General features: G+C 39.0%; 1 protein-coding gene across 13 annotated transcripts in view; it reads right to left on the bottom strand.

Moving 5' to 3' along the window:
* The window catches only part of LOC106054289 (nucleolysin TIAR-like), a 118,533-nt gene that overhangs the window by 10,133 nt on the left and 81,435 nt on the right, over positions 1-26,965 (bottom strand). For 11 of the 13 annotated variants that reach the window (XM_056018327.1, XM_056018328.1, XM_056018329.1 and 8 more), the window contains 7 exons: positions 18,218-18,275; positions 9,173-9,206; positions 7,808-7,897; positions 3,099-3,174; positions 2,675-2,780; positions 2,418-2,510; positions 25-109 (listed from right to left, as the gene is read on the bottom strand). In XM_056018327.1, the coding sequence (XP_055874302.1) occupies positions 25-109; positions 2,418-2,510; positions 2,675-2,780; positions 3,099-3,174; positions 7,808-7,897; positions 9,173-9,206; positions 18,218-18,275 (542 nt within the window). The remainder of the gene's footprint in view (positions 1-24; positions 110-2,417; positions 2,511-2,674; positions 2,781-3,098; positions 3,175-7,807; positions 7,898-9,172; positions 9,207-18,217; positions 18,276-26,965) is intronic. The other 2 variants (XM_056018335.1, XM_056018339.1) reach the window with 1 other exon arrangement.

Raw genomic sequence — 26,965 nt, 5'->3', positions numbered from 1 at the left:
TAGCCAGTAGAGACGATTGAATACCTTATAAAGGCATAACCCTTGTCTTTAAAAACTCTCACTTCTTGAATGGTGCCATAAGGTGCAAATGTTTTCCTCATTAGTTCCTCTGTAACCAACACAAATATACATTAGTGATTGCAGGATGATACATCATAGAATACATGATGATACATCATAGAATGCAGGATGATACATTTTAGATTATATGATGATACATCATAGAATAGGCAGGGCCGGCCATAGGCCACTGCAACCACCCCCCACTTTCAAAGGCCCCACACTAATTCTTTATCTCCTGAAAACTCATGGAAATATCCAGGAAAAATAGACAAAATTGTCATTTTGGTGTGTCATTTAATATAGAAAACAACTATTTGACGCGCGATATAAAAAGCTTTCATTTAATAAAAATGTAATAATAGGGCGAATTTTAACCAAAACCGGAAGTTCCATTATTTATTTTTTTTTTTTTACTATAAGAGTCACTGGCATATAAATATAGATTTAAATCTATCTTGATATCTTTTTAAAAAATCAAAAGCGATTTTTTTTTTAATTTGATCATGATTTTGTATGTAGTAAAGAATGAATAAAATGGAAAGACGAATTTATTTTCTAATACAAAATCTTAATTTTCACTTATTATCCTTATCCCTACACAAACTAGGCCTCGCGCAAATCCATTTCGCAAAGGGCCCCGCAATTGTTATGACCGGCCCTGAGAATACATTTTGAGCAATATCATAATATAGACCAACAGAAGAGATTACTGCAACATTATAGAATACAACAAAATTAGAGATTGCAACAAGAATATAGTATAGAATACATCTGGGCGCATCCATTGTCTTCCGAGACAGAAGGAGACATATATATAAATATAACATCAGCAGAGAATCTAGACTTTATAAAAAACAAGGATGAAAAAAATTCTGTAATTAACATTACTGTGACCAATATCTGACCTCAAGATAAATCTCTTGATTCATCTCAATGTAAATCCTAACCGTCTCCACCCCCCCCCCCCCTTCCTTCTTTTGTTCTCAGTTTCCTACCCAGCCCAGTAAAAAAAAAAACAACTGAAGAACTAAGCAAATTGAAGTGAATGCCCACAATAATATTTGAACTCAGCCACAACAACACTGGCTTCCCCCACTACTTCATCTTAGCCACATAATCAAATTGTATTCAAATCCCTAAAGACACAGAGCTCTAGAATCATTGATTTTTTTATCTTTTTTTTTTTTTTGTGTGTAATGTGAGTGTCCTCCCTTCCCTCTTCACCCAAGAGCTCTCATTCAAATACCAGTCAGCTACCTTCATTTCCCCCCCCCCCCTTTTTCCCCACTAAACCTTCCTAACAGTTTTTGCTCCAGCTAAAAACATCTTTTTTATCTCCTGACTGGAAAGTAAAAATTACCTGCCCCCTTAATGAGCATTGCATTAAAGCCAGCGGGACAAAGAAATCAAGTTAGCAGGAGATTTATTGTCAGGGAGATCAAGGGTGTCAACTTGTCTAATTGTAATCACATTGTACAGAGTAAGAAACTCAATGACTGCCTCCAGCAAAGGCAAGGCTACTGCCAACAGAATAAGTAATAGGTCTAGTCTAAGTCCACAAAGCATGTATCCCCCTCATTTTGTCCCCCCCCCCTCACTCTAACAGTATTTACCAGTTTTAATACAAAAAAAAAATGCTGTTTAAAAAAAGTAAACAATGCCATGCAGTAGACTAGACATGGGGCCTATTTTAGTATACAGGACAACATCTCACTGTCCAACTAGCCTCTAGTATTAAAAGAAGGGCTAGGGGGAGATTATTAGTGACAGTAAGCCTATCTCTAACTCAGACCAACACAGGGAGAACAAGGCACTAGCAAAGATTGAGTAATTGAAAAAAAAAAGGTTATTTCCCCTGTTTTTGTAGGGTGTGAGCTTCAATAATTTATGACCAGTGGTGGTGGTAATAGACTCTCCTCCCCTTCTTCCCCCTGCCCTGGTTTAGGGTTGTGATATAGGAGTCTTGGGATGTCTGTATCAAATCCAGCAGTGGTTCTCAACCTTATATCGGCTCAAATAAAAAAAAAAGGATAACTATAAATTGTTTCTGACAAGTCCCAAGAGATCAAAACTGAGTGCTTGTTTTGCTATCAAGATCCACTGAAACCTTATTAAACGTGTGATAGCCAACAATATTGTCAAATAGTTAAAATTGCATGTAATTTTTTTCATAAACATCTGGTTATGCAGAAAGTTTAGGGTAGACTTATTTCCACATACAGATGTCAACTTAAGCAGCTCATGCACATAATTATTTAAAAAAAAATCTTAACCACAAAAGTGTCCATAATTATAGTGCTACAAGCATTGCTTGCATGTGTTAATTGACATGTTGGCTACAAGGCACAATTTACCTGTCAGGCCAGTAGTAACACCTCCACAGTAGACTGTACAATTAGTTGGACTGGATTGGCCAAATACTTCATCATAAATCAATGGCTTAGCATCTGAAAATCACAAACAAACCTTACTTACTAAAGCTATTTGAAGATAAAGCTTAAAAATGAGAGATTATAAAATAAGCTTGAAGACACAATTAGTATTAGGAAAAAGACGAAAAAATTAATTCTACCAGGAACAAAATATAATCAGATGAAGGGGAGTGCCTTACTTTCTTTGACTACAGGTGCCGGTGGCTTTCTTGTAGCCCAATTGGTTCGTATTGGCCGAGTTCCTAACCACTGATTATTCATCTGGTTTATGGCAGCCTCTGCATCCTGAATGAAGATAGCAATTTCAAAATATAGACATTTACTATGGTTTTAAGAAACAGCAAGATATTTTAACCCTTCATTTCCTATTTTGACAAACAAGTGAAAAAAATAATTCTTAGTTTCAGTTAAAAAAAAAATTAATATCAATTTCTTCCTATAATAATGATTAAATGTAGGTATGTAAGCTAATGGTAAGCTTTTATGTTTTGAACAAGTTAAGCAATTAATCATGTATCTACAATCGAAGGGTTACAGCTGGACAAACTCCTCCTCCTCCCTCATAAACATAAGAACTCAAGCCCTACAAAGTTATGTCATTACCTGTTTATTTACATATGAGACAAAGCCATAACCTCTGGATTTCATTGTGGCTGGGTCACGTATGATTTTACAATCTCTGAGAAAGAAGATATGTAGATAATGCAGTTAAAAAAGTCAAGTACACACATTTGAGTTTTCTCTACAAATGTAATATTTTCTAAATACATCCACAGTTCTCTTTAGTGTAGGAACATTGCAATGAAATCTCAGTTCAGCCTATAGTGGAAATTCTTTTTAATATATCCAGTTCGCCCCACCCAAGAAATTATAACACAAAGTCCAGTTCTCTAAACAGTATCAATATTCTAACATGCCATCGGTTCTCTCTAAGCCATTCTATTTATGCACAAACTCCAGATCTCTCTACGGTAGAACTATTCTATAAATAACAACAAGGAAATCCCACAAACGAGAAAAGAAATATCTTAAAGAGAGTTCCTGCTAAAGCAAATATAAAATAAAAGTATGAAATTAAAAAAAAAAAAAAAATTGAACTAAGTAAAAAGTGTTAGAAAAGAAACAGCCTTGCCCAAGGTTAATTAATTAACATGAACAAACGACTGGACTATGTGTTTATGGGAAATAGTTTATAAAAACGTTTTAGAGATGCTGTATGTGTGTAGTTATTATCACTTTGTTAATCCATTAAATTCTTGCTACTGAACAAATTAGGTTACAACTTTGGGAGGGGGGGGGGGGGACAAAAAAAGTATTTTAGCGAATGTTCTTTTTAGTCTAAAATTTAATTCACAACGTGTGCCTGGGAATCCAAACGTGCACATCAAAATGAGGCACAAGAAAAGTGGCCAACTAAATAATTTGGCAAGATTAAGGTAGCAACAACTGGATCTTTCCATGTGGGTAGACTACATCACAAGCATATTTCATGAAGGCAACAAAAGCAGAATGGAAGTCATAGAAAAATATATATATATATATATATGTAAATATATCTATATATTGGAGTAAAAAAAAAAGAAGACAAATCAACACAGGAGTAAATAAAACCCAAATGTTATGTATATCAATTCTAATGTTCCCTTTTGTACTGGCGGGCTTTTGTTGAGTGATTGTATTGGAAACGTGGGCAGATCAAGCCCAATTACAGAATGTACATTTGAAAGTAATGATTACAAAATAATGTGACTTAGCCTTCAACATGCTTACGGGCTTCTTTATTTCTACATTTTGCTTACTAGTGAATTTGCTTGAAAATGACTAGCCTTCTAAATATTACATTCTTATCTTCTACATTACAAAAAAAAAAAAAAAAATTGAATGAGAGTTTTCTAGAAATGGCTAGACGAGTCAAAATAAAAATACCACTAAATCAACAGATATCAGTTACCACACAATTACACTGAAATACTAACCCTAACCCTCAAGTCACTAAATCCCTAGCACTAGTCATTGTTAGCTACTGTACAAGAGTTCTGATGGTCTACTAAGCTGGCAAATACTTTTGACCCCCAGAAGTTAAATGGGGGAAACAAACAAAAAACTAGGAAACTTTAAAAAATAATAATATATATATATATATAATTGCAGGACAGAAGAAAAATTATACTAGACAAAAATTGTATTTGTATTTAAAAAAAAGTACAAATCCTTTAGATTTGATTTATTCAACTGCTCAAATCAAATTTAATGAACTTTACACAACAAAGCATGCCACTGTAAAATATTTGTGTGTCAAAAAGCAATGGCCTAGATTCAATGTAAGGAAAACATAACTCACGCTAAGTTGAGATAAAAATGGAAACAAAAGTATCAGCATGTTGTAAAAACCTAAAGCCAAACATGTACTGACATAATGTCTCAATAAAAATGTCAAGAAAAAAAAAAATCTTGTTAAAGTTGTAGAAAAAATATGATGGTAAAAGTAGATTAAAAAAAAATGACAATTTGTCAAAAAATATTGCCATGTAAAAAATGTAGAAAAAAAGTGTATGCAGGTGGAGTAGTAAATTAAAAAAAATAAATAAATAAAAAACAACTAAAAAATGAGGGAAACAATAGAAAAGGCATTACACTGCACAGCCCCTAGTGTCAAAGGGATTCTCAAGTCTGCCATCTGAATAGGTAGGAAAACAAGGGGAGTTAAACAAATGACAACAGAATGACTAAATAGTTGTTCCCTAAACCTTCTCCTCTATTACTAAACAAAAAAAAAAAGATGCATTTATATATAGGTATACATTAAAGAGAAAAGAAACATATCAATGACTGATATGATAGCCTAAACGTTCTATTTTAATAATGTCAATACGAGGGTGAGCTAGACGTCGGACAGCACCCTAGTCAATCGGCTGTATACGTGCTTCAACATAAACACGAGCCAAAGGTCAAAAAACAAGAAGAGCTATGTCCCAAAGTAACACAATAAGACCCGGGACAAAAGGACAAACAAAAACACAAGACAGAGCTTATGAAGCAAAAACACAAGAGCTCGAGACAAAACACCCACAAAAAACTGATGAACTAATAGGTCAGCACCAAGCCAAAAAACAGACCAGACTATGAACTAAGCTGAAAACAACATTCTGGTTTTATTTTCTACAAAACATTCTACAGCTTTGAGATAGACAATGTGCAGTGGCCAGGCATAACAAGCAAAGGCCAGCGTGACCTAATATGGCTCAACACCGAAGTCAACATTTTACACTCATCATTCATTTTTAATCAGCTTACAGCCCTATAAGAGCCCATGCATTAGTGATAAGGTTTCTAGAAAACTTTCTTGTTAGCATCCTCCGATCCGGACAAAATTATCATAAAAATGACATAAGCCTGTAAATATAAATATTGCAAACAAATTGGAACAGATCTATGTACATTTTGATGCAATTATAAACAAATTGGTTTTCTCAGCCAAGCTAATGCTTCAAGTTCTTTTATTTCACATCTATTTATTGTTCGACTTGATCTTCTCCATAACACAGCTATTTCATCCTGATGATTATTTCCCCAGTGACTTTCCAAAAAGCTTGATAATATCCATTGGCCAGCTGAGTATTATGCTGTCCCCCTCTCTTCTCCCCTCGCAGGGTCTAGGGACTCACTTGGCATGCAGTCGTGAACACCGGGCACCAGCCACAGTTAATAGTTTCTACCATCCGTTTGCATTACTTCAGAGAGAGAGAGAGAGAAAAAAAAAGTGGTCCATTACTATTTGATCCACTTGGTAAGTCTTGCCTCCATTTATAAAACATCCTCCTCATGATTAGAATTGTTTTTTGGTTAATTTTATTTTCCTGGCTGTGATCAAAAGAGGAGAGAGAGAGAGAGAAAGAGAGAGAGGATAAGAAAAAATGGTGTAGAGAGACAGAGCAGAACAACGCAAGCCATCTCGTCTCGGGGATGGAATAGAGTAGAGGGGGGGGGGGGGGAACAGGAAGGATAAAACTTATGAAAAAAGATAAGGCAATACCCAGGAGGAAATCATTTTTTTTTTGTAAAACATTTCTTGTTATGACAAGACCATTGATTATTTGCTATGAAGTCAACTTCTTGATAGTATTGATTGAGCGAAACCATCATTCACAGACGCAAGAGTTCAATCATAAAAATCAATCATAATAATGAATGGTATTATCACAATTACTTTTTTTTCAGTTGGGGACGCTGTGTTTTATTTAAGAGGGTATGTCTGGATGTTCACATGGCAAACTAACTATTGATTAACAGGCTCTATTTGTCCATTATCGCTTTTCATTCTCTTCTTCCATGATTTTTAATAGGCACCCAGGGAGGTCAGTGGTCCCAGGTGAGTAGATTCTGTTGCTTGTGCTCAAATGGTAATGACAGCTCTCTAGGCAGGATAGTTTCAGAAACTGGTTCAAACAATTTCCTGTCACCTAAAGTGTTTGTCGTATTTGCTGTCAAGCCTGAAGCACTAACATATATTTCCATTTAGCCACAGAATAGACCGTAGTAATTTTTTAAAAAAAGTAATCATTTCCATTTTTTTTTAGTTTTGTTACACTCGTAATGAAAGATCTACTGGAATTGTCTCTCTTGTCCACTAAAGTAACTCTTTATAATCATTTATCAGCCTAAGTTAGATGTGTATCTACATCTGGCTCTTCTCTAAGCTAAAGTGAATTCTGGAAATGAAACTTTCAGACTAAATAATCTCGACGTCAGGAAATCTGCGAATTAGTGGAGCAATAATGTCCGGGACAAATGGAATTTTAGAAGAAAAAAAAAGACAAACTGAGGAAGACCATGGTGCCCAGAAAAATGTATCACAAGTAAAATATTTGCAATTAAACGGAGTAAAAATCACTGAATTTAGAGAACCGTCACAGAAGTTAAGCAGCAAATATTCATAAGGCACTGTACGCAGTAAATTAGAGACAATAACACATTTTTTTTTTTAAATTGAAAGATACAAAGAAACAATCTGCTTCTTATTCCAAAGTACAGAAGTAATACATTTAAGAGCTTTTATAAGAGCAATTGAAGCTTGGAATTATTTGCTTCAATTCGTGACAAAAAATCAATTGCCAAGAAATTAAAATCTCAATCTTAAGCACAAACAGGGTGATGCAGTAATTTTTTTTTTTTAAGGTATGTCTGTAAATTGAAATCACACTATCAGTATTTCGCAGCTAATAATAGAAGACCATGATGACAAAGACAGCCTCAACCTGATTATAAAGTCTACAGCCAAAGACAAGACACGCTGTGGAATAGGCTCAACTTACGAGATCTCTCCATAGGCAGCGAAGGCATCCCTCAACTGATGCTGTTCAATGTCTGCACTGAGGTCCCCTACAAAAACATGAAAATGTTCTGGAAAAAATAAAAATAAATTCAAGAATTATTCATACAGTACAACAGCATGTTTTAGAGCATGTTTCAAGGCTAAGCTAAGTCCCCTGATAGAAAGTGTTCTTACAGCATGTTGCTCTAACAGCAACATCCCTACGGCTCTGTTCCATCTCTGTTACGCTATATACATGTCGACACTATATGTTCTGTAACAAATATGTTGCACAAAATATTGCAACCTCAAGACAGAAAAAAATGTATACTAAACAACTATCCAACGGATTACTGTTAAAGAAATAGACTGGGTTGATGGCATTCTACCAAGCTTAAATAAGTTTTTATGTAGAGATTAATGGAATAAACTCTGAACAATTCAAATAGTTTAGAATTGGATGCTACCTATCTCTTGTAAATCTACAGTTTTATTTCATTTTTACTCTTTTTTTACTATTTATCGTTCCCTATGTTACCATTGCTTCATTTTATCATTCACCAGCCCCTCCCCCTCTTTCAACTTTGAGGAGCTGAGGGTTTTAGCTCTTAAAAGTAACTGCTAAAATCTGAAGGTCAATGACATCAATGGAATGGTCAGGGTAAACCAAAGAAAGTCACCATGACCCAAATTTAATTTCTTTATGTGGTATTATACATTCTGGCTATATAATTAGTCATACAAACTTGTATATAATATGTATAGTTATACAGAAATTGCAATGTATTTCAAATATGATCAGCTTCCAAGTCAGAGAAAAGAGAACAGCCTAACCAAATAGATTGTGTCTATTATGTCCTGTAGGCTCAACTCTCAGACATAGAAGTAGTGATTTTGTGGTAATAGCATTACATTTTAATTACAGATACCTATTAGCTTCAATCACTAATTCATAGCTAAGATGAAGTTACCAACATGGCAAACATTGGTCCCACCGCTTTAATTGTTTGTATTTTAAATATATGTGAAACGCCCGAGTGTATCTTTCAAATAAACAATTCTTTTGGGGCTTAGCTCAGCCTTAAACCAAATACTTCCCAGAGAAACAATATCTGTAAGTATTCAAAATGCACAGATGAATTATGGGGTTCATAGGTCAAGTTGTCTGCACAAAGTAGTCTATCAACCAGTCCATTGGGATACTTCACACAGTCTCTATTTGTGTCTAGCTATTGTCTGCGGTCTGCTTTATTTTATCTGTTCAAGTTTGATTTTATTTTTAGGGGCCCAATACAAAACAAATGAATACATAAATGTACACAATGAAGAAGAAACTAAAAGGGTAAGAAATGACTCGGACTTAACTTTGACGCCATTCTTCCAATCTGGTCGATGATAACCTGGAAGATAGTCAATCTTAGTCAGAGAGAACATTCAAACAAGGTATGGATTCTCATCTAATATAAAACACTCAGAAAGATGGGGAGGGAACAAATACTTGGAATGTGCTGGAAAAAAATAATTAATTGGAATCTTTCCTTTTTTTTTCCCCCCCAACGGGGTTGCTTAATGTTTGAAAATAAAACTGAATGTAATCCTAGTGCATTACAATCAATCTTTTCAAAGTTTACTCCATAATGACGATGGCCTTTAAATATATTAAATAATTAGTATGACCACCCTAAATGCATAAGGTACATTACAAAAGATGGCAATGGTTAGCTTGTCATGGGTTATATCTATAAAATAAAAACCCAAACCATCAAAGGAGCCACCACAAAACAAACAACTAGAAAGACAAACGATGGCAGCACCTTAGAAAATGAATCACATTCATACATAACAGATGAATAGCTACCAAAGCACAACTTAACCATTGGGAATAAAAGTTGATAACAATATTGGAGCGAAGGTCTCCATCAAACAATATTATTTAAGAGTTGTAGTATGGCTTAGACAAAGCCTGTATCGTTCAGTGCCAACTCATATTCTGCCTAATGCTAAAAACACACAACAGAAATAATTTAGACTTTTCTGAAAGCAACACACCAAATAGTCAAGTCAGTTCTGTATTATTATATTTTAGCATGTGGGGAAAGTATGGACTGAAAGAATATTTAAATCGGTCAACAATCAATAACAGTTCTTTCTGTATTGTCAGGTCACCATTAATAGAGAGATGGCTTGGTATTGTTAGGTCACCATTACTGGAGAAATGACTGTTGAAACACAAATGCTGCCTCAAGTATGTTGAGTACAAAAAGGAAAAGAATTTACTTTGACCATCAGCTTCTTCTTTTTTCGATTCCTCTATTTATTTCATTGTCTAGCCGTAGCAGGCAAGGGGAGGTAAATGTCCACAAGCTCAATCAGCTAAACAGTTTTTTTATTAACTCCCTTGCTAATAGGCTGTCCAGCAGTGATATATTTCCAGAGTTTAGGCATAACATGTGACTTTAAAAAAAAAGGGGGGGGGGGGGGGAAGATTCTCCATAAATTGTCAGCAATTAACACCCTTGCTTATTTCTTCATACTGACTGCCTCCCCCTCCCTAACTTTTCCCTCCTAGGACCCTATTACAGCCTCACAGGCTTTTTTTGTTTGTTTCATGATAGGTGATTCCAAGTTTTGTCTTCAAATGCAGTTACTAGGCATCATCAGACCTGCTGAGGAGAGAGAGACTGATGCCCCATGTTTTGTATTCATGGGTTGATCCAGCTCAAGTCCATGAACACAAGTGTGGACTTTCAAGTGACATAACAAATGCTTAAGTACATATAAATAAAAAATTTTTCATCCTGTCCCTTTGTGGGCTTTATGTGCTACATCTGTTCCTGTGAACTTCCAAAGTCATGTCTCTTATTATGGTCTGTGAATGATGACTTATGCATGTTATTACATACAAACAGCCCCCCCTCCAAAGGTTGTTTGCATTTTGTAATCTCCCATAGCTACTTGTTACTCACTTGAGCAGCAATTAAAGATGAGCTTCTAGTTGCAGATGAGTACAATGATTACATGATAGTAAGAATCAAGTCCCTTAACTCTACTTGTAAAGGTTATACCGAGGCAAGGTCATGGTCCTATAGTGAAAATAACGAGTCATGGAAAGGAATAGAATGGTTACATGATGGTACTAAGAGTCGTGTCCCCTAAGTCTATCTATAAAGGATCAGAATGGTTACATGATGGTACTAAGAGTCGTGTCCCCTAAGTCTATCTATAAAGGATCAGAATGGTTACATGATGGTACTAAGAGTCGTGTCCCCTAAGTCTATCTATAAAGGAATAGAATGGTTACATGACGGTACTAAGAGTCGTGTCCCCTAAGTCTATCTACAAAGGAATAGAATGGTTACATGATGGTACTAAGAGTCGTGTCCCCTAAGTCTATCTATAAAGGAATAGAATGGTTACATGATGGTACTAAGAGTCGTGTCCCCTAAGTCTATCTATAAAGGAATAGAATGGTTACATGATGGTACTAAGAGTCGTGTCCATTAAGTCTATCTATAAAGGAATAGAATGGTTGCATAATGGTACCAAGAATAATTCCCTTAACTCTATCTGGAAAAGGAATACAATGGTTATATGTCAGTAAGGGACAGTAGTTGTTTTGTTTTGCATTTGTCACTTGCATCGTCAATAACTTTTATTTGATTTTCAATTGATTTTGGATACCTTTGTGTAGGTCCAGACTTGAAGACAGGTCTAAGCTTACAACTATTGATATCATTTACTACATGGTACTTCATTTCAAGGCATCCAGCAGTTAGTTCTAACCCATCTGACTAGTATGCCTGTGTGTATGTATGCGCATGTGGGACACCTGCATGTGTGTGTGTCCCCCCGCCTAAAGGAATGATGTCCAGTAAATTTGACAGACGACACATTACCCAAACATTGACAAGGAGAAGATTACCTCCAGGGCACGCTTTAACTAAAGTTGATCAAAGTTCAAGTACTTTCACTTTCCATATATATAAAAGAAAGGAGGGGCGGGACGCTTTTATAAGTTAGGGGAGAAGGCAAGGTTAGAGGGATTGGGGGGGGGGGTGATTTAAAAAAAAAAAAAAAGGGCGCTCGAGAGGTCGGGTGATTAAAAATCAAAAGTTAACTTGCTCCAGTCAATCAAAGATTGTGTACAGTCATTACCAAGCTACAGCAGGAGTGTCTTTATGAACATAGATCCTGACCTGATTACGAAAACAATATGGCGCTGTGTTGACTTACACTGAGCACCACGTAAAACAATCTCCATACACAACTTCGGCTCCCCCTGGCGGCCAATTCAGACCTTTACTTTCGCTTTTTAGTCAATAAGGGAAACACAAGCGCCCCTGATAGTTCAACTAAGCTAAGCTGAATGCGGCTTAGTATAGACATCTACCCCCCCCCCCACGCGCCCTTTGCACCCCCAAAGGTTGCGCCGGATCAAAGTCTTAATGTGCAACCTGGGAAACATAAAAGAAAAGCCATAGATCTAGAGGGTCACTTTTTTTTCTTCTTCCAAAATGTTGAACTCACATGGCTAAAACAAAAACGCTCGTACAAAAAAAAAAACAAAAAAAAAAAAACACCACCGTTTGAGAGAGAGAGAGAAAAAAAAGGGGGGAGGGGGGATTCAAGATTAATTTAGTTATATGACATTCGTTCTGGGAGTTCTCTCAATTTCGACTCTGAAATGGAAAGGGATATTGATTATATATATATATATAAATATAAATATATATGGCCAAAAATGCCTGAGCAATATTGAGATATGGATATAACATTTTGAACACAGGTCATATACGGGACAACGTCACGTACACAAATCCTATCAAATGATTTCAGAAACCATGAGCGAAAGTCTTGGACTAATTCGTTACCGAGAACAAATGCCCAGTCCAGTAAGTCCCGTGTTGTCTTTCCCTTAGTGTTTGACATTCACGTGCTGATCGCACTAGAACCCCAAAGCCACATTTAGAAAGAAAAAAAAAAACAACTAACGGCTGAAAAAAAGAGAGAGAGAGAGAGGAGGGAGGAGTTTATGGAAATGTCCCCTAAGGGGTGGAGGGGAAGGGAGTGGGGCTGAGTGAATGTAAATCCTGTAATGATAATGTGATACAAGGGAGTGGTCAAATCTATCTTGGACAACACGCAAACAACAAACTGGCCAACCAGAAGGGGAAAGCAATGGAACAGATGATCTCCAGTTGAAACTTTTTCTTCAAGCCTTGGAAAATGAAACACCTCGAGAAAGAAAGAAAGAGAGAGAGAGAAAAAAATCTAAGAACCTTTGCATGCGACTGTGTGTTCTCCCACCTCAACACATGTGGACAGCGAGTCTTCTTTTCCAAAACACTTGGGCCTTAGATTGAAGTCATCGAATTCTATTCCCCCCCCCCCCCACACACACCAATTATTTATAGAGATAATTAAACATGATTGACTGATGAACAGCTAGCGTGAATACATGACGTGGTCTCAAGAGCAGGCTATCGTGTACAAGTAAAACAGTTTGACCGGTTCTTAATGACACAACTCATGACGGTATCAAGGTAGTCAACGAATGCAAAAAATTTCAACGCGTTAACAGTAGAGCCGTTTATCTCATTCTGTTCAAAATGTGCCCACGAAACTCAAGTTAACAAGAAACTGTTCCGTCGTGAGCACAATTAGTTCAAGCGCAGAATAAACATTTCCAAATTGTGTTGGGAAAATAGAACCAAATACTGCTTCCTGTTTAATAGCCTGATTTGTAACACACAGGTGTAGGGTGTCTCTAGTGTTGTGTGTGTGTATTGACACTTTGTCTCAATGATCTAGTGCCAGCGTGTTTTTGGCGTAGCTGTGGTATGTTTACTAAATGACGCCACAATAAGGTCGATACATGTTTTATTTGAAAAGAAATATTTTCTTTCCTTCCAACACGGGGTGACGTTTAAAAAAAAAACATTTCTCACGGCGCCTGATCACAGAAAAGGTTATCAATCAGATGGGGGGGGGGCCGGGCGCCAAGACACAAGACGGACAGAAGGTCGGGCTGAAGTGCGAGATGACCGAGGTGAAGATTCTCTCCCCTTGTATTGATCTTCAAACTCTGGTAAGGAATGAGCATATTAAAGCCATGTGTGAGCCACTTACTTCATTTCATTCAGACGCGATCGTCTCCCTTTACAGTCCCCCCCCCCCCCCGGTGTGTAAATGAAAAAAAAATACACACTCACACACACAGAGTAAAGAGAGGTAATCCCATCTCTCAGGGTTCCACTCCTCTGCAAGATGGCTGCCGTCAATCTTAGCGAAGAACGTGCAGTCTCTCCACCGAATCGGCACGAGCACCAGTTTCTTAACTTCCAGGGAGACCAAGGGCTCTAACTCCAAGGACCGAGGTACCAGGGGACGTCATATATGTAGATAGTACTTGACCAGTCAACAAGGTCCTATATGCATACCAGTCTACATCGTGTGCGCGCGTGTAAAATAATGGTGACAATCAGATTTGAACAAACCACAAAGAGAACGAAAGCAACCATTGAAGGACGGTCCATATTATCTAAAACAAAATGACAGAAATAACATTTGAGGCCTCCTATCAAGTATTTATATTAAATTTTATAAATTGTATGCAATGACATGCAACGTGTATGTGAAGTGAAGTCATTGCGCATTGGTATTGGCCGTAGAGACCTACATCCTCTCAGGCTGTGCAGCCACTCAAAACAGAACCGAGTAATGACGTCACAAGTGTCACTGGAGGAATTGACCGGCTACCTAACACACACACACACGAGCTGCCTGGAATCATTCACTCACCAAATCATGGATCACAGCTTGCCTGGACGTCACTTTAGGCATAAAACGCACTCACGTTTGAGACGGACATTAAAAAAAAAAAAACAAACAAACTTATTTCGATGGCATCAGTTCGTTGCACGTAGGATTCAGAGTTCGGTGGCATTCTGGGAGAACGTCTTGTTGTAATGTGTGGCACCTGTGGCTGAGTGGCCAGATACCGCTTGGCTACGGCTTTGCCACCTGACAAGGGGGGCTCAAGTTCGAATCCAGACTTGAGCAAAGTTGTGTTTACTGAGCCCCTAAAAGTAGTACGAAAACATTCTCGCACCAACTGGTCCACCAAAGGGACGATAGCGCACTGGGCATGCTATAGGCATGAAAGATGCACTTTGTAAAAGTAATTAAATTTAAAAAAAAAAATTAAAAAAACAATCTTCCAACCATGAGTCACAGCCTGCCAGGAGTCCAAATCTCCAAATCATTATAATCTCTCTGTTTTGCAATGCATATCCTTGTCTTTAGTGAAACCAAGCTTTTTATTTGTCAGGTAAGCACAATGAGACATTCAAAAGACAAACATGCAGAGTAGAACAGTTCGAAATCAACATAAGCACAAGTTACTTCATACTGGCGGCTATTTACTAAGTGAAACATGTTTGAATGAACTAGCTACTGAAGTTCTTCCATATTTCATTTTTGATTCGAAATGTTTAAAAAAATGCTTTTGTCTGATTTGTAGGACCAAAAAAAACAACAACACAACAAACCAACATCATTAATTAAGGTAATTGGTTCGATAGTGAAGAAAAACTTCTTAATGCAGCATACAGGCCTACAGACAAATCTTTAGCCAAACATAGGGCAGTGCACAAATGTGGTACTAATGACGATCACAGAGAACAATCATCTCAAACTGTCCTGCTATAAGTATAAAACTAAATCAATCGTCTCAACATTATCTTGGAGCCAGACTGTAAGAAACGTATCTTCATTGACTAGTTGATGCCTCGTGACACAGAAAGATATCCTCTCAGTCAAAAGTGATATTTATTTACAAAAGCTACCTTGGTACAGGTCAGAACTTCATGGACGGTGGGCGGGCAGAGGGTGAAACCTGGACGCTGTTCTCAAAAAGGCTCCAACGATTTTCCTTTAAATTTAACAGCACATCGCTGAGAAAAGAATTACTAGCTCGTTGGCCACATTGGGAAAACTCGAGTTTGACCGTTATACCATTTCAAGTAAAAAAAATATATATATGTTTGGCTTAAGACCACATCTAGGTCTAGATCAAACATTTTTGAAAGGACTATCGCTTTCGGGAATTTCCGAGTGTAAGGCTTTATTGATTCAAGAGTTTCATAATTACATGTTCAGGACAATTTGGCGCATGTCTTCTAAGTATAAATCTAAAAGCCTATCACTGGAATATTATAAACTGCAGTAGATCTAACCAGTATTCTGTTCGGGGGCGGGGGTAAAAATGTCACATGGTTCTTTTAATCTAACATTCATTAGTTATTGTTAAACAATCGTTCTACAGATCGTTGAAAGAAGGTATGGTCTTTTTTTTTAAATAAAAAGTATTTTTAAATTATTTCCTTCTATAAGTAACATTTACAACATAAACATAAAATCCCTTTCATTGATATGTCAAAGTGACATTTACCAAAAAAAAAAAATAAATCCGTTCAAATTATAAACGTAACATTGACAGAAAATTAGTTTTTCTATCCTTGGAAGTGAAATTTAGAGAACAACTTTTAAGCCATTGAAGAATATAGGCCCTAAGTGACATTCAACGTCGTAGCAAGGTAGCTTATGTCAGTGACACCCCATACGTTGTAGCGATGTAGGCTGTGAACCCAATCCAACACTTTGAAGCATAGCAGCCTATATCAGTGACACCCCACACCCTGTAGCGACGTAGCCTATGTGAGTGATACTTTGTAGCAATGTAGCTTTTCGCTGACACTTGGTAGAATAGCAGCCTATATCAGTGACATCCCACACCCTGTAGCGACGTAGCCTATGTGAGTGATACTTTGTAGCAATGTAGCTTTTCGCTGACACTTGGTAGAATAGCAGCCTATATCAGTGACATCCCACACTTTGTTGCGATGCAGCCTATGTCAGTGACGCCCCACAACACAAATGTTTATCCCACCATTCAGGGGCGGAGAAGAGGGGGGGGGGGCGGGAGGCTGAGCTTGAGTTTGTATAATTTGAGCTGATTGTTCCCTCCCTTCCCCCCGAATCAATTAACACCAGCGCAAACAAAATAGTCGAGGCAATCTCGTGGTGGGGTCCGCGCTGACCCGATGCCAGACTAATTAGAAAGCGCTTCAAAGCATCAGAATGCCATTTTGTGTGTCTTGGAAACTGACCATATTTCATATTTGTACACCCCTCCCTCCCCCAATCTCGTCAGTTCTGCTCTCGTCCCCCCAGACTGAATCCCTATGTACATTTAGGCCAGGAGCATGACGGGATAGTTGTCGGGAAGGGGGTGTGTGTGAATCCAAGGGAAATGAGGACTTTGTTGCAGGCAGGCTGGGAAGACTTGATTAATACAACACAGAAGCGCTCATGGGTTTATTATAAAAGGATTTATTTTTTTTTGGCAGGGAAAAAAAAGGGGGTGGGGGGAAGCTTAGGCGAGGGTTACTTGGTATGGAACATTTTTTCTATTCTGAGGTAGATCTACTTGCCGAACGATCCCGCTAATTTTAAGAACCTACACAATGGACTTCTAAGGGAATAAACGACGAGTATTTTTATCCGATCACCTAAGGGAATAAACGACGAGTATTTTTATCCGATCACCGGTCTTGAGTAAACTGCATTATCTTATCTTATCTTAGATAATACAGACGTTACTTCAAAAAAGAAGATGATTACGTCCTACGCGTCATGCATTTAGTAATGCATATTAACCAATGACTTAAATTCTGCCAAGTCACTGGTTTTCCTGGCTAACTCAGGCAACCCCATTCCATGCTCTAATAGCACTAGGGAAGAAGGAGTGTTTGTACAAATTTGTCCTAGCATATGGGGCGAGAGATGTGCCCTTATCTTTGTATCTTTCTGAGTATTTTATTAAATTTTGTTTTTGCGTTTGAAGATTATGGTTCAGTGTTTTATGCATAGTTGCTACTTTACTTTTGAGCCTTCTGTCCTGAAGGCTTTCTAAATTTAGTGATTTTACTAAAGGTGTTACTCTGGTTAAGTGTGAATATTCGTTTGTTATGAATCTCACTGCTCTATTTTGTGTCACGCACACATGCTCAACGCGTAAGGACGTGGCGAAGTGTCATTCAAAAGTCCAGGTAGTTTAGGGCACTAAAACTAAATTATCTGAAGCTATCCAGACCATGGAGCTGTTCAGTGTGTCGTGATATTAAGCCCACACTTTCTAAAAGCTTATACAACTGAACAATGATCCAATGAACATTTTTGTTTGAAAATCAGAGACACAGAATCAAACGTCAGTTGGAATACTGGAGACAACAAAACAAGACTTCTAGACCATGGACAAGATACAACGTAGACCGTAATCACATCAAGTAACTCCCCCCTCCCCCCCCCTCCCAGCCTGTTTTATTATTATTGACTTAGGTGTACTTACTGCTAGTGTCCTGTTTCGGTGCCGTACTTGGAGACGCTGCCCAATTCACCTTCATCTCCTGCAGAAATAAACAAAACAGTTAGACCAACACATCTACAAACAGGTTCAAAGACTTAAAAGTTGCTTGTGTGTGTGTAATGTAGGAAGTATGGGTGGTGGTTTGGTGGGGGGGGGGGGGGCGGGTGGAGAATTTCATTTCATTCACCAAGTTTCACCAAGCCAATGTCTCCTAAAGCACTGGCTTGCAGTTAATTCAATATGGCCCTAAGAATACATTCAAGTCCCAACAAGAAATAAATCTTCCATTGCTCCCTCAGTTGTAGTTCCCGAGAGAAGCAGTCAGCTCTATTTTACTTTGACCCCCCACACACACACACACACGAGATGTGTCACAACACACACACACACACACACGAGATGTGTCACAGGGGTGCGAAGCAGACTAACAAGAACATCAGACGATTTTTTTTAGAGATACTAATGAGTTGAGCATCAAGTCTCATGCGGGCTGGGTTTATCTGGGTGTACTTATATTTTCCACAGTGAGTGACATGCTGACAGCCAACCATGTCATCAAACACATCTGTCAAGCAAGACATAGATGACAAGAGTTGTAGTTATACAATACCCTAACATATCTGTCAAGCAAGACCTAGATGACAAGAGTTGTAGTTATACAATACCCTAACATATATGTCAAGCAGGACATAGGTGACAAGAGTTGTAGTTATACAATACCCTAACATATCAGTCAAGCAGGACCAGCCATGGCATCTAATACATCTGTCAAGCAAGACATAGGTGACAAGAGTTGTAGTTATACAATACCCTAACATATCAGTCAAGCAGGACCAGCCATGGCATCTAATACATCAGTCAAGCAGGACCAGCCATGGCATCTAATACATCAGTCAAGCAGGACCAGCCAGGGCATCTAATACATCAGTCAAGCAGGACCAGCCAGCGCATCTAATACATCAGTCAAGCAGGACCAGCCAGGGCATCTAATACATCAGTCAAGCAGGACCAGCCAGCGCATCTAATACACCAGTCAAGCAGGACCAGCGATGTCATCTAATACATCAGTCAAGCAGGATCAACCATGACATCTAACACATAACAGACAAGCAGTACCAATTATGCCATCTAACACATCAGTCAAACAGGACCAATCTTATCTAACACATCAGTCAAACAGGACCAGCCATGCTTTAGGTCAGCTCTTTGAACCCACCTACTAATTGACAGTGCCCCTACACCAGGGACACAGAGACACGTGACTAGGTCACTTACTAGAAGGTTAGGAATACGACTCAAACTGACGTCACTGACCTCCAAAGTGTCAACACAATTCCCCCAGACCACATGCTTCCTGACCCCACTCCACCCCCCCCAATCCCCCATAACGAAACTCTTAATAGTTACGTCATTGGCGGACAGTTGATCGAATTAATCGATCCATCTTGACCCAGATATTACTCCCCCCCCCCTCTTTCCCCAGCGGTACAGGACAGACCCTAAGATAATATCCTGATCTTTAATGTGAAGGGGAAGCGTGGAGGGTGGAAGAAGACGAGCAGGCAAGAGGAGGTTACTCGTGAGTCAAATTCCAACACCAAATTTAACCCAAAAAGAAAAATCTTGAACTTTCTCCAGTGACTCCGCCCAGTCGTCTGCTACAAGACTTTTTTTTTTTTTTTTTTTGTGTTGGCCTTCATCTAACACCGTGCCCTCGTCTTGGAATGTCACCCCCCCCCCCCCACATTGGTCACCAATAACAACGACAAACGTCCACCCTCCCGACAAGGACAAGAAAGTCAAACTGCGCGCGCGTGTGTGTGTGTGTATGTGTATAACTAAGGTCAGGCAGACGCATGGAAAGGTCAGACCAACCAGCATTAATTGAGCAACTAATCAAGTGAAGAGATCGCTATGGTCTTTTGACGAAACTGTCGCTAACGATTTGACTTGTGTATGGAAGAAAGGCGGCAAATAGCGACTAGTAAATCTGACATTGAAGCCAAACAGGAGTGGATGAACGCCTGGAGCTGTCAATCGACAACTTGGCTGAAGCCGTCTAAGTTACTGGAATATAGTGAGACCAGAGAAGGTAATGTTTGTGATACAAGGTTTGCATGTAGCCTTCTTGGTGAGTTGGGCCAGAGAAAGTAATGTTTGTGATACAAGGTTTGCATGTAGCCTTCTTGGTGAGTTGGGCCAGAGAAAGTAATGTTTGTGATACAAGGTTTGCATGTAGCCTTCTTGGTGAGTTGGGCCAGAGAAAGTAATGTTTGTGATACAAGGTTTGTATGTAGCCTACTTGGTGAGTTGGGCCAGAGAAAGTAATGTTTGTGATACAAGGTTTGTATGTAGCCTTCTTGGTGAGTTGGGCCAGAGAAAGTAATGTTTGTGATACAAGGTTTGAGTATAGGATTCTGGAGTTGATGTCTGTGTGTTTGCGTGTCAGTTTTTCCTTATTTGTTCTAGAACAATGTCTCAGTCGGGGAAGCCATAAACGATAATTTGGAGACCCCAGATCAAGAACCAAACTGCCTTGAAACCCTGACTTTTTTAAAGAGACCATCTCAAGACCACATTTAGCCTCAGTTCCCTATCACCTTTAATTATTACGAGCAATAAACTGAACATTCTGTTGTTATTTGACACCCTGCCGTGTGTGAGGGAAGTGGTTCATTCCACTCTTTAAGCTCTGCTCCTGGACGGCAGGCGTGGAGCTTTGAGCACCAGCAGAACACAATCACCAAGCCTGAGAAGTACGCACGCACATATCCCCCCCCTCTCTTACTCCTCCCCACAGTTTGTAGTCGCACTAAGTTGCATTCGAAGATGAAATTTTAAAATAGAGGGGGTAAAAAAAAAACAATCCCCCGCCGCGCCAGCCCCCCCTCCCTCTTTCCTAAGAACGTCCGACTGTTCTCTTTTCTCATTCATTTCCCCATTTCCGGGCAAGCAGGCAAGCCGTGCTAACAAGTCCAGAGGCCTTCCGTATTGTGTCGGAATTGAACAGCAGACTAGGCTTAATGACACAATTCTCCTCAGCCTGTGAAAGATTTGGCCGTTCAACTAACCCAGTCATTACACTTCTCACACACACACAAACATTCAACCTTTTTTTCTCTTCTTTGCCGTGTCTCACATTTTTTGTTCGGACCTAAATCTTGTTTCATCCTGCCATTGGAGGCAGTACAATGTCAAGAAACAAAACGGTGTGGGCGCTAATTGGCACTGGGTTGTTTTTTTTTTTTTTTTTTTGAATATCTAAAGCTTCAGTTACTCTACATGCATTTGTACAACTGTTACTACTCACCACTGGTTCTACAATCCAGCTGCCCGAAAATGTCTTTAAATAATGTCTAGCGTTAAAATCATTGGAAACTATATTCCCCCCCACCGCCACCACTACCCCCAAGAGTTGAAGACATGAATTGGATGGAGCAACCTATCTTCACAACTGTCCACATCCTGGCACGTTCTGTGTGTGTGTGTGTGTTTTTTTTCTTTTTTGTCAAACTAAGAAAAACTTTCAAAAGAACTAAAGCTACGAAAGAAAAGAAAATACCAGTCAATGATTCCCCTTATACTGCATTCATAGCACTTTGCCATTGTAGACAGGTGTTTGGGGGATTCAGCTTCTACTGTACGTGTAGAGCTAATTCTGTAGCTACTAAAATATATTGCAAGAAGCATTGCTAACTTTACGAGCTAAACAGATGAATGAAGATGTTTGAAATGTGATGTCCAGCTTCAATGCCAGTCACTACGTTGTTAGAGACAGAGCCACGGCTTGTGTTTTTGTAATAGACAATTTCTGGACTGGGAGGTTGAGAACTGATGGAATAAAGCAACGTTTCAAAGACTTGTTCATTCCCCGAGGGTTAGGGAGATCGATCAGTCAAAATGTGAAGAGTTCTTTACAAAGCAATCTTTTTAGGATAAAACCGTTTCTGTGAGTCTAGCTGTGTACAAGGAAACAGGCCTGTGCTATCTCACAGTACACATGTAAACAAGTAGCAGTCCAATTTATCTCACTAATAGCACACTCGTAAACAAGGAACAGACTCGTGTCATCTCATAGCACACGTAAACAAGGAACAGACTCGTGTCATCTCATAGCACACGTAAACAAGGAACAGACTCGTGTCATCTCATAGCACACGTAAACAAGGAACAGACTCGTGTCATCTCAAAGCACACGTAAACAAGGAACAGACTCGTGTCATCTCATAGCACACGTAAACAAGGAACAGACTCGTGTCATCTCAAAGCACACGTAAACAAGGAACAGACTCGTGTCATCTCATAGCACACGTAAACAAGGAACAGACTCGTGTCATCTCAAAGCACACGTCAACAAGAAACAGACACACAACACACGTAAACAAGGAACAGACACACAACACACGTAACAAGGAACAGACACACAACACACGTCAACAAGGAACAGACTCACACAACACACGTAAACATGGAACAGACTCACACAACACACGTAAACAATGAACAGACTCACACAACACACGTAAACAAGGAACAGACTCACACAACACACGTAAACAAGGAACAGACACGTAATACACGTCAACAAGGAACAGACTCAACACACGTATTGGAACAGACTCACACAACACACGTAAACAAGGAACAGACTCACACAACACACGTAAACAAGGAACATACACAACACACGTCAACAGGGCACACAACAGTTGTTAGCTAATAAAAATTACAAGAGCTATTTACCTACAAATATACCATGTATTGATACAGGAAACAAACTAGAAGGTAAAACCATTTTAACACATCACAATGTATTAAACACCACGCAAAATAGAAGACTATCATACATAACAAAAGAGCAGGATATCATACAGAGAAAACAAATTATCATACATAACTAAAGGATAGGCTATCATAAATAACTAAAGGACAGGCTATCATACATAACTAAAGGACGGGCTATCATACATAACTAAAGGACAGGATATCGTACATAACTAAAGACAGGCTATCATACATAACTAAATGACAGGCTATCGTACATAACTAAAGGACAGGCTATCATGCATAACTAAAGGACAGGCTATCATACATAAGTAAAGGACAGGCTATCATACATAACTAAAGGACAGGCTATCATACATAACTAAAGGACAGGCTATCGTACATAACAAAATGGTAAACCATAAAGTAAAACAAAAAAAGAGCAGGCTAGTGTTGGAACAGATAAAACTGTTCATTGATGCCCCTCTCTCCTATGTGTAGAGAGCCAAACAGAGTTATTGATTAGCAATCAAAATAAAAGGCAGCTGTGTGCTAATTAATCACCTAGCAGGGTAGAGCAATGAACCCATCGCCGATGCATTGTTCGAAAGGATTTGGTCAAAGAATATAACTCTCCACCGTTGAACAAAACTCTTTGGGTTCAGAATGCCTGTAGCCCAGACCTTCACATTCTAGTTGTCCAAACTAAAAATCGATGCTCTATTTATAATTACCAAAGAACTTTAAAGAGAGGATCAACTGGAATAGATCTTACGCCCTACGTTACTGAGCTTGGAGAATTGAAAACCAAACCGCAGTAGATGTTGTTTTTTTTACGCTAGACTAAACTAGTTTATTAGTATTAGAGCTGTGAACAATTGAAGGGCCAAACCTCCATATTTCAACACATGTCTTGTCCACGTAAAGCTACCCAACGCTATCGAGTATGCACACACTAATTGTATGCTCTTCTGTGCTTCCTTTTCAGTCATGCCAATGGGAAAATCATTTCTTGACAAAAGTAAGTCTTTAATTTTAAAAACAAAATGACCACGTCACCACACAAGCTTTTTTTTCTGGACAGATGGCGCACAGACCTACTACCCATTCGGACATGTCTGCACACGGCCAACAAGCACGAGGGACAAAAATCAACATTGCCTCTCTATACAAAATTGTGAAAATTAAAGTCTTATCCCCACCCCTCCTCCTTTTAAAAAAAAAACAATCTCTCTTTAAGAAAAGACTCAACTATATTTCGTCGACCAGGAGTTCGATTCTAAAATGATAATTGGCAGTAAAATGGAAACAATTCCAAATGTACTATTTCAAAACTACTCGGGATTAGACTCCCCAAACAAAAGACAACTCGGGACAAATAAAAGAGGCTTTGGTGTGGGGGGGGGGGAGCAATTCTTGACCTCTAGAGTTAGTGCTGAGGGGAGAGAGGGAGTAAAGTGACTGACCAAGTGAATTCAGCCATCGATCAGTGAGCAGCACTGACCAAAATGCGCTCACTTACAACTGCTGTATGTCTACTCAGCCTCTGTGCGCGCGCGCGTGTGTGTGTGTGTGTGACAAAGAACGTCTGTTTCATTCAATTAGGATCCTTCTCTTAGGTAGAACATGCGCTTTCTGATTGGTTATTGTAACTAGAGAGGAGCTGAGAGGGAAAGAAAGAAGAGAAAGCAGAGCCGCCAAGTCTGTGGCTACACACGAGGATGAAAGCAGCACAGCGTTACCGGGAGTCCCACGAAGGAGCAAACTTCTTTTAATGTGACATCTAGACAAACACAAGTTTTGTGACAGGTTTCAATGGCTGACCAGGTTAGGTCAAGTGTGTTGCGTTGGAAAAGACAACAACAGACATGTAAGCTGACATCAACATCTATGTCATGAAAACAACAGAAACACTGACACCAAAATGACATCATGTGCACTCAAGTCAAACTTGCTGAATCTCTCAAAATTTACAGCTTGAGTTGTTTTTTTAAACTCACTAACCCAGTCTTCACATTTTGTCTCTGACCTCTTACATTTGACCAATTTTCATTTAGTTTACTTCTCATTTAAAGAGTTCAAAGTTTAAAACACCACAAGAAGTGGAGCTTTTGAAAAGCTAAAGATCACAACCGACTATTGGAGATCAAGGTGCAAAGTGTGTTTACACCCCATCAGTCAGACATGGCCTTTATCTTCAGAAGTACGTACAAGAAATTGATATATCTTTTGTTGCTATTATTTCCCACCAAAAAAAAATGCTTAAGGTCGGGCCTAATCCTAGTTTGATTTTTCTACACCCATCAGTAAGACATGGCCTTCATCTAAGAGGCAAGCTTAGCATTGACCTTGTAAGTCCGACATGCACAAAACTAACTTCCTCACCCCCCACCCCCAATGAAAAACAAGTTACGCCTTGGCCCATATTCCACGCTGTGGCAATACTATTATTGGGCAATAATTCTTGTAGCCTAGAACAGAGTCAGTCAGTGTGAAGAAGACCGATCAGTTGGGTGATACATATGTGAGCACATTCTAAATGATTAATGATTTCATATGTGCCAACGCATATAGTAAAGGAGAGGGGTGGGGGAGGGGGTCGAACGGTGGCGCAAGTTGCTGATGCCAGTTCTAAAAAAGGGACGGAAAGGGGGGGGGGCGAAATAAGAATACAAATATGTAAATGAGTGCGATGTGTCGTTGGGTGGGGGTAAAAAAAACGCTAGGCTTCCTATGAAGCGGGGTGCGAGTTCGAATCTCGACTAGCGTTGCGTTTGCTGAACACAAGAGGCTGCTAGAAATTAGACACCACCTCCCTAACATGAACTAAGCGCTTAGCAAAAAAAAAAAGTAATTGAAAAAAAAAAAAGAGATATTTACGATTCTCCTTATGTCATATTAATACCAATTACATCTTTAACAAACAAACAAAAAATATAAAGGAGGCGCCAAGAAGTGTGTCTCTGCCAAGTGTCAACACGAGACAAACGTGTGTCAGGACAAACGAAAAGGGGAATAACGCTAAACTGAAACTATCCCAAACTTAAAAACTTTTTGTCAATAGAGAGTGGACGCATCGATCGCCTACAACTCGATTAGCGATGGATTAGATAGAACAATAAAAGACCTTCCTTTAAACGAAGTTTATCAAAGGACACGTCCTATAGAACGAGGGGAGAGAACAAAAAAAAATGGCAGACATTGATATGGAACGTCGCGGGGAGAAGGTGGGAACAAAGGAAAACAGAAGGGAAAAAAATGTTTTGAGATAGATCAATTGATTGTACGGACCAGGGTTTGATATAATCAATACATGGATGTGTAGTCTCCAATGTTTAATAGATGCCCGGGGGGGGGGGGGGGGCAGCATCCAAAAGTGGTAAAACTAAAAGAATGTTCATTAACAATTAACGCTTGGAGCATTGTCCAAGCTGCGGACACCAACAATGGTCGCACGTCAGTTGCATCTCTACTAGGACATTGGAGGCGGTTGACTTGCAGGGGGGGGGGGGGGCTGCCATCACTTCATCCCAAAGATTGTGCGTGCGTGTGTGTGTTTGGATGGGTTTGAGCTCATCCGGACACGAAACAAGTTCAAACTAGATTGTTCCACTCAAAACATCAATTACGGCATCATTAATAGCGTTGCCTTAGTTTCCTAGCAGACATTTTTTTTTCTTCTTCTTCTTCTTCAAGAATGTGCCAAATAAAAAAAAAATTTGTGAAACCCAAGAAGGTCTTGGTGACACGGTGGTGTATCAATGTCCCCCCCCCCCCCCCATAGTGTGATTGATAAATAGAGGTGTAGGCTTCGTTCACATGATAATTCAATTAAACACTGAAACGGAGAAATAATGACCACATTCAAAGAAAACTAGCCAGAACAACAGATAGCCACAATGTAAATAAAACCAACAAAAAAAAAAAAAGTATGTACTGATAATAATAATAATTTAATGTATAGAG

This window comes from Biomphalaria glabrata, chromosome 1 (genome assembly GCF_947242115.1).
Source record: "Biomphalaria glabrata chromosome 1, xgBioGlab47.1, whole genome shotgun sequence".
Taxonomy (NCBI): Eukaryota; Metazoa; Mollusca; class Gastropoda; family Planorbidae; genus Biomphalaria; species Biomphalaria glabrata.
This window is presented reverse-complemented; position numbering and strand designations above follow the sequence as displayed.